We start from the raw sequence: 9,567 nt of genomic DNA on the forward strand, positions 1-9,567 counted from the left end.
TGTAAATCTTTTCTGAACCCTTTCAAGTTTCACAGCATCTTTCTGATAAAAAGGAGACAAGAATTGCATGCAGTATTCCAACAATGGCCTAACCAATGTTGCAGCTGTACAGAACATTACCTCCCAACTGCTGTACTCAATACTCTGACCAATAAAAGAAAGCATACCAAACGCCACCCTCACTATCCTATTTACCTGCGACTCCACTTTCAAGGAGCTATGAACCTGAACTCCAAGGTCTCTTTGTTCGGCAACACTCCCTAGGACCTTACCATTAAGTCTATAAATCCTGCTAAGATTTGCTGTCCCAAAATGCAGCACCTCGCATTAATCTGAATTAAACTCCACTGCCACTTCTCAGCCCATTGGCCCATCTGATCAAGATCCCGTTGTAATCTGAGGTAACCCTCTTCGCTGTCCACTACACCTCCAATTTTGGTGTCATCTGCAAACTTACTAACTGTATCTCTTCTGCTCACACCCAAATCATTTATATAAATGACAAAAAGTAGAGGACCCAGCACCGATCCTTGTGGCACTCCACTGGTCACAGGCTTCCAGTCTGAAAAACAACCCTCCACCATCACCCTCTGTCTTCTATCTTTGAGCCAGTCTGTATCCAAATGGCTAGTTCTCCTTTTATTCTGTGAGATCTAATCTTGCTAACCAGTCTCCCATGGGGAACCTTGTCGAATGCCTTACTGAAGTCCGTATAGATCACATCTACCGCTCTGTCCTCATCAATCCTCTTTGTTACTTCTTCAAAAAACTCAATCAAGTTTGAGAGACATGATTTCCCATGCACAAAGCCATGTTGACTCTCCGTAATCAGTCCTTGCTGTCCCTGTCCTGTCCCTCAGGATTCCCTCCAACAACTTGCCCATAACTGACGTCAGGCTCACTGGTCCATAGTTCCCTGGCTTGTCCTTACTCCCCTTCTTAGAGTGGCACCATATTAGCCAACCTCCAGTCTTCCGGAACCTCACCTGTGACAATCGATGATACAAATATCTCAGCAAGAGGCTCAGCAATCACTTCTCTAGCTTCCCAAAAACCTGATTATCTACTTTTATGCATTTCAAGACATCCAGCATGTTGTCCTCTGTATTCTGGACATTTTGCAAGAAGTCACCATCTATTTTGCCATTTTCTATATCTTCCATATCCTTTTCCACAGTGAATATTGATGCAAAGTACTCGTTTAGAGTCTGCATCCTCTCCTGCGGCTCCACACAAAGGCTGCCTTGCTGATCTTTGAGGGGCCCTATTCTCTCCCTAGTTACCCTTTGGTCCTCAATGTATTTGTAAAAACCTTTTGGATTCTCCTTAATTCTATTTGCCAAAGCTATCTCATGTCCAGCAACACTCTTCAGAATCTCACCATTAAGTTTATAAATCCTGCCCTGATTTGTCTCTCAAATATGAGGTGCTGCATTTTGATCTAAATTAAACTCAGTCTGCCATTTTTCAGCCATCTGGTCGTGGTCCCATTGTACTCTGAGGTAACCTTCTTTGCTGTCCACTACACCTTCAATTTCTGTCATCTGCAAACTTACTAATCATATCTCCTGTGTTCACATCCAACCGTTGGCATAAATGACAAAAAGCAGTGGATCCAGCACCGAGCCTTGCAGCACAGGCCTACAATCTGAAAGTAAACTTCTGCCAGCACACTGTCTCTTATCGTCGAGCCAGTTCTGTATCCAAATGGCTAGTTCTCCCTGTATTCCATGGGATCTAAGCTTGTTAACCAGTCTACTTATGCAGAACCTTGTCGAACACCTTGCTGAAGTCCACATAGATCATGTCCACCACTCTGCCTTCATCAATCCTCTTAGTTACTTCTTCAAAAATCTCAATCAAGTCAGTAAGACACGATTTCCCATGTACAAAGCCACACTGACTATCCCTAATCAGTCCTTTCCTTTCCAAATAAATGTAAATCCTGTCCCTCAGGATCCCCTCCAACAACCTGCCCACCACTGATGTCAGGCTTACCGGTCTAGAATTCCCTGACTTTTCCTCATTACTTTCTTAAATAGGGGCACCACATTATCCAACCAGCAATCTTCCAGCACCTTACCTGTGGTTATTGATGATATAAGTATCTCAGCAAAGGCCCGGCAATCACTTCCGTAGCTGCCCACACAGTTCTAGGGTACAACTGATCAGGTCCCGGTTATTTATCCACCTTTATGCATTTTAAGACATCCAGCACCATCTCCTCTGTAATATGGACATTTTTCAAGATGCTGCTATTTGTTTCCCCACTTTCTCTAGCTCCCTTCTGTATCCTTCTCCGCAGTAAACACTGATCTAAAATACTAGTTTAGTATCTCCCCCATCTCCTGCGGTTCTACGTGTTGTCAGCCTTGCTGATCTTTAAGGGGGAGTTAAGAGTGTGGTGCTGGAAAAGCACAGCAGGTCAGGCAGCATCTTTAAGTAGCCCTATTCTCTCACTTGTGCTTTAGTCCTTAAAGTGTTTATAAAATCCCTTTGGATTCTCCTTAACCCTATTTGACAAAGCTATCTCACGTCCCCTTTTGCCCTCCTGACTTGTCTCTTAAATATACTTCTACTGCATTTATACTCTTCTCGGGAATCACTCAATCCCTGTCTACACCTGACATATGCTTCCTTTTTCTTGACCAAAATCTCAATTTTTCTTGTCATATACTATTCCATACACCTACCAGCCTTGCCTTTCACCCTAACAGGAACACACCGTCTCTGGACTCTCGTTATCTCATTTTTGAAAGCTTCCCACATTTCAGCCATCCATTTACCTGCAAATATCTGCCCCCAGTCAACTTTTGAAAGTTCTTGCCTAATACCAAAGTTGGCCTTCCTCCAATTTAGAACTTGAACTTTTAGATCTGTTCATTATTTTAAAACTAGTAGAATCATGATCACTAGCCCCAAAGCGCTCCCCCACTGACACCTTAGTCATGTATCCTGCCTTATTTACCAAGAGAAGGTCAAGTTTTACTCCTTCTCTAATAGGTATATCCACGTACTAAATCAGAAAATGTTCTTGTACACACTTAAAGGTTTGGATGGAGATGAATTTAACACTATGGCAGTCCCGGTTTATGTTTGGAAAGTTACAATTTCCTACCATTACCACCCTATTATTCTTACAGGTAATAGATCTCCTTTTACAAATTTGCTTCTCAATTTCCTGCTGACTGCTGGTGGGTCTGTAGTACAATCCCAATCAGGTGAGCATCCCTTTCTTATTTCCCAGTTGCACGCAAATAACTTCCCTTGATCATCAAATCATAATCGTTTTTACATGGGCTGCATCACTCTCTGCATAAGCATCAAAATTAATGGGAAGAACAATTATTTGTATTAGGTCATCTCCAACGCATTATGCGTTCCAACATTAAAACAATGTAGTAAATTTTCTCCAACTTGTCGCTCGTCATGAAATATGATTGGTGTAAGCTATATTTGGATATAATTAACTAGTATTTGTATTCTGGTTCAACAGCTTTATTTTGGAAAAATAAAATCAAGAGTATCTTGGGTGTTCAGAGATGTGTCTTAAGATTCTGTTCTTAACCCAAAAGACACGGAACCTTTTCAAGGAGGCCTTGAAGCTTAAAGTAAGGAGGGGAAAATGGGAACAGTTTGGACAATCAGTATGATCATACTGAATGCCAAGGAAGCTCAATGGGTCAAATGGCCTTTGAGGCAATTGAGAGAAGGTTCACTAAATATGGAGGGACTGACTTACAAAATTGTGAGGGGGCTTGACAAGAAAGATGTTTAGAGGTTGTTTTTCCTTGCAGAAGAATCTTGGACCAGAGGACATCATCTTGCAGTGCAGAATTTCTCACTTAAGACAAGATGTTGAGGTGTCAGTGTTGAATTGGGATGGACAAAGTCAGAAGTCACACGACACCAGGTTATAGTCCAACAGGTTTATTTGAAATCGTAAGCTTATGGAGCGCTGCTCCTTCGTTAGGTGAAGTGGAGGGAAGCATGCAGGCACAGAATTTATAGGCAGAGGGTTAATGGCAAATTATTTATGCCAAGCAAGTTATAAATTCTGTGCATGGCTTCCCTCCACTTCACCTAAGGAGCAGCACTCTGAAAGCATTTGATTTCAAAGAAACCTGTTGGAATACAACTTGGTGTCATGTGACTTCTCACTTAAGACAAAGGTGAAGGTGGATTTATTGTTTGAGGATAACAATTCTGTGGTGTTCTTTACTCCAGAGATATGTCGAAGTTGGTCATAGAGCTGTACAGCATGGAAACAGACTCTTAGCTCCAACTTGTTCATGCCAACCAGATATCCTAAATTAATCTAGTCCCATTTGCCAGTATTTTGCCCATATCCCTCTTAAACCCTTCCTATTTATATACCCATCCAGATGCCGTATAAATGTCGTAATTGTACCAGTTTTCACCTGCTCTTCTGGCAGCTCATTCCATATATGCACCATCCTCTGCATGAAAAAAGTTCCCTCTTGAGTTCTTTTTAAATCTTTCCACTCTCACCTTAAACCTATGCCCTTTAGTTTTGGATTTCCCTATCCCAGAGAAAAGATCTTGTCTATTTACCCTATCCATGCCCCTCATGATTTTATAAACTTCTGTAAGGTCACCCCTCAGTCTCTTGAGGCTCTAGGGAGAATAGCCCCAGCTTATTCAACCTCTCCCTATAGCTTAAATCCTCCAACCCTGGCCATATCCTTGTAAATCTTATCTGAACCCTTTCAAGTTTCACAACATTCTTCCTATTGGAGAGAGACCAAAATTGATCACAGTATTGCAAAAGTGGCCTAACCAATGTCCTGTACAGCTGCAACATGACCTCCCAACTCCTTATACTCAATGCACTGACCAATAAAGGCAAGCATACCAAATGCCCTCTTCATTATCATGTCTACTTGGGACTCCACTTTCAAGGAACTATGAACCTGCACTCCAAGGTCTTTGTTCAGGAATACTTCCTCAAGACCTTACCACTAAGTGTATAGGTCCTGCCCTGATTTGCCTTTCCAAAATGCAACGCCTCACATTTACCTAAATTAAATTCCATCTGCCAGTCCTTGGCCCATTGTTTATTTTGATCAAGGTCCCATTGCACCCTGACGTAACTTCCTTTGGTGTTCACTGCACCACTGATTTTTTGGTGTTATCTGCAAAATTAGGAAACAAACCTCCTAGGTTCACATCCAAATCATTTATACAAAAGACAAAAATCAATGGACCCAGCACAGATTCTTGTGATACACTGCTGGTCACAGGCCTGCAGTCTGAAAAGCATCCCTCCACCACCATCCTCTGTCTCCTACCGTCAAGCCAATTCTGTATGTAATGGCTAGTTCTCCTTGTATTTCATGTGATCTAACTTTGCTAATCCATCTAAAAGAATCTTGTTGAATGAAGTCCATATAGATCACATCTGACACACTGCTGTCATTAATGCACTTCATTACTTCTGCAAAAGAAGTTAGTGAGACACGATTTCTCCACACACAAAGCCATGCTGACTACCCCTAATTACTCCTTGCCTTTCCAAATACACGTAAATCCTGTCCCTCTGGATGTCTTCCAAAAACGTGCCCACCATTGATGTTACGTTCACTGGTTTATAGTTCCATGGCTTTTCCTGGCCACCTTTTTAAAAGTGGCACTACATCAGCCAATTTCCAGACTACTGCCACCTCCCCTATGGCTATTGATGATACAAATATCAGGTCCCAGAGATTTATCCACCTTGATGCATTTTAAGACGTCCACTATCACCTCCTGTGTAATATGGACATTTTTCAAGATGTTGCTGTTTATTTCCCCAAGTTCTCCAGCATATCCTTCTCCACAGTAAGCACTGATGCACAATATTTGTTTAGTATCTTACCCTCCCCATCTCTTGTGGTTCCACACATCGGCAGCCTTGCTGAACTTTAAGGGGTCCTACTCTTTCCCTAGTTACTCTTTCATTAAGGCTGAAATAAACAGGTTCTCATCAGTATGGGTATTGAGTGGAGTTAAGGATTATTCGATGAGGTGAGCTCTCACTGAATGTTTGAGTAAAATCAGAGAGCCAAAAATGCAAATTCTGCTGGTACGTCTTATGGCCTTAGTGGTCCGCTCTCACTCGTGCAAGGAGTCTCTCCTCATATGGGATCAGCAGACTAATTTTGGGCACCCTACCACCTGACTTTGGTTCTCTCAAACTCCCAGCCCTGTTTTGAATGTTTCATCCTGCAATGACACCAAGGATTGAGTGAGATGAAAGTGGTTGGCTAACTGTTAATGCAGGTGGAGGAAAGGTAGTGAAGTATCCCAAGTATGTAGGAAGCACAGAGAGCAGGAATGGCTAATCATTTGTAGGGATGAGTTAGAGTGGAGGTGAGACATTGACGAGATATCGCAAGCCACAATCATAGTTGTAGACCAAGAGTCTTGATGGTAAATGGATGCCGTGGCAGAATTAAGTGTGTGAGAAAACGGTGGCACTTAACATTATCTTGCATAGAAGGAAATGACCCACCTTATGACATTATTTGGCATACCTTCAGAACCTTGGGCATTGCACTCATCTGGATGGTCATGTCAGACCAGGTCTGGTATCATTGGCTCCTTTGGTTTTGAGAAAAGATGATGTCCACCACCCCGACATAGAACCTCCAGGTCCCTGTCACCAACGTGATATGTTGGCTTGATTCTGTTGGCCATATCTGGGGCAGTTCTTGCAAGAGTAAACTTGCTAGAGCTCATTGAGAAACTCTCCATGAAACTTCTTTAAATTGGCATTTCACTAAATTTAGGGAAATTTTGAGGGGTTGGGCAACAGCCTACCTCCTTGCTCAACCTGTGAATAAAAGGATGAATCACTGCACTTTGTGGTGGTTTCATGATTTGCTAAGGAGTGTGCCTTTAGCTAGAGAGCTGAACAAGAGTTGTAAATAGCTAAATATGATATTAGTTTCAGATATTCTCAAGCAATAACATTGAGCAATATTTTTCTTGGGTTCCTTGTATTTTCAGCTACAGCTTCATCTGAAAATGAAGATAAAAGTGGTTCAAGTCTAGAATGGACCAAAGACGGTAGCATGCGGGACTGTATGCCACGTGGTATCATGAAGAATTTGAGACTAGAGAGTGGCTTGCCTGTAGCAGAGGAAGAACCACATGGTTCTGCTACCACTGTTTTAAAATCTGAAGCTGCTTCTGATGGACCTACTGCTTATGTGCACCAATCTGTGCCATCATTCTTGATGCCACGACCTAATTCAGTTGCAGGTATGTTTTACTGTGTTCTTACATAAGAGTAAAATTCTTTGCAGATTTGAGTAATGAAAATATTATGTAGAAACAAAGAGAAATGACCAAGTGGAAATAATCGAACTAAGCAGTATCTCCCACAGAAGCCACAAGGATCAGCTTCCAAATAATTAACTTGTCTTCAATCATCACTTTCATACTGTGGAATCAGTTTCTCTAGTAATTATGGTTTGAAGTTAAGAGGTTGAAGTTAATGAGGTCTTTACTCTGATACTAAAATTAAAGTGCTTAATTACGGGTACTTAGAGAAACACTGCTTTATATGCAGAGACATCTTTGAATTTCCCATTTCCTTTTGATTTCAAAGAAACCTGTTGGAATACAACTTTGAAGAGAACCAGGTGTGATTGTTGATTGAAAATACCCTTTGCAATCAATCTTATGGTCTTTCACACTCAAGTTTCCTAGCTTTGAAAAGTCTCCCAGGCTGAGAATTTATTTGGAGAAATCTCCAAACTGAGAGTCTGTTACAAATCTCCAGAGTGTTTGAGCTCAAAGAAGTCTGAGAGTCATTAGAGCTGAAATGAAGTCTTAAATTATTTCAGCAGTCCAATGAGGAGAGCTGGAGTATAAGTGAGTTAGTCTGCATCTATGTGGAGGTAGACACTGAGAGAATCACATCTGATGAATGTGCAGGGAGTCAATTGAATAAGAAATTTTCAAGTGAATGTATTTTTCTGCGATTGAGTGGGTCTGTAGATATTAACCTAAAATTTGCTCAGTTGGCAGAAATGTAATTAATAAATTTGAATGAAATCAAAAGGAGAAAACATATGAAGCCTGGTGATGACGCAATGATTAGAAAGGTCACAGGTTTTGAAGTATTTCTGTGTATTGCTGAGGGAGTGCGCTTATGTTTATATGCAGCATTGTAACTCAACACTAATGGATTGAGTTGTTCTGCTAACTCTGGAAAAGCTGAGGTTTATTTAAAGCACACAATGAATCAGATGTGATAATGTAGACTATTTATTCATTTAATTGTCCTGGAATTGTGCTATGTAAATATCTCACAACTGACTGGATGAGATGCAAATGGTGAACATTGTGCACAAGCTAAAGTTTTATTCATAGCTCACTAAGAGCAATAGATAAGTGGAAAGGAGACACGAGCAAGTCTTCAATTTATTTTTAAAATCTTTTTATTCAGCTAGTTTCCCAATCAACCTGTTCAGAGATGTTATTACACATGCCTGGAGCAGGTGGGATTTGAACCTGGGCCTCCCAGTCTAGGAGTAGGGATATTACTGCACTATAGCTGGCTTGGAACATCAATTGATCAGCAACTAAATATTGTAATGGACCAGGCTGATTAAATGTTCTGGTCCAATCTTTGGATGAGTGTAGATAACAAGGTTAACTTCTGATTGTAAGCGTTGTATAGGTAGAATATCTGTGGTACTTTTTGTAATGTGCTTTGCTTTAATAAAGAAGATTGGGTATATATTCTGTGGTTAGTGTTTCCTTGGGCTACTGATATTTAGAGTAAACCCAATGGATAGAGAAGTTTGGAACAAACACCTACATCTCTCAAGGATATTGTTGAGAAAACTATTAAATCTTTACTTTTGCTGTTAATGCTCAGATATTTCTTGTTTCTCTATTGTATATGATTTCTTAATCTTTAGTTTAATAAACTTATGTTCTTTGTTAAAAGTACATTGGCAGCTTTGAGTGAACTTTTGATCTGTTAAGCCAAACTTAACTCTGGGATCTGACTTGTCCAGTATTGCCATCAGCTGGGAGCATAAAATGGTTGTGTTCCCACGCATCCACTGTCCTTGTCCATCTAGTTGGCTGTAGTGGGCTTAGAAGATTTCACTCTATGACTATGATATATTGGTTCACTGTTCTGAGCCTATGATAACCCTATTGTATGTTTCATAGTGAGGATGATGTGAGTCTAATCTTTAGGATATTAAATTATTTGCAATTGGTTATGGGGATCCGGCTTGAATTGCACCACGGCAAATGGTGAAATTTGATTTCAGTAAAAATATCTGGAATTAAGAATCTCCTGATGACAGTGAGCCCATTGTCAATTGTTGGAAAAGCACATCTGACTCACTAATGTCTTCAGTGAAGAAAACTGAACATTCAATCTCAGACCTTCAAGGTGGACTTTGAGACAGGTAATCTCTCTCCTTCCTTTCTTTCTTTCTTTCTTTCTTTCTTTCTTTCTTTCTTCCTTTCTTTCTCTCTTTCTTTCTCTCTTTCTTTCTTTCTTTCTTTCTTTCTTTCTTTCTCCCTTTCTTTCTC

General features: G+C 40.7%; 1 protein-coding gene across 2 annotated transcripts in view; it reads left to right on the forward strand.

Annotated features, from left to right (window-relative positions):
- Positions 1-9,567, forward strand: part of tanc1b (tetratricopeptide repeat, ankyrin repeat and coiled-coil containing 1b) — a 201,023-nt gene that overhangs the window by 54,103 nt on the left and 137,353 nt on the right. For both annotated transcript variants that reach the window (XM_043693814.1, XM_043693815.1), the window contains exon 7: positions 7,012-7,266. In XM_043693814.1, the coding sequence (XP_043549749.1) occupies positions 7,012-7,266 (255 nt within the window). The remainder of the gene's footprint in view (positions 1-7,011; positions 7,267-9,567) is intronic.

The sequence above is a fragment of the Chiloscyllium plagiosum genome, chromosome 7 (genome assembly GCF_004010195.1).
Source record: "Chiloscyllium plagiosum isolate BGI_BamShark_2017 chromosome 7, ASM401019v2, whole genome shotgun sequence".
In the NCBI taxonomy this organism is placed as follows: Eukaryota; Metazoa; Chordata; class Chondrichthyes; order Orectolobiformes; family Hemiscylliidae; genus Chiloscyllium; species Chiloscyllium plagiosum.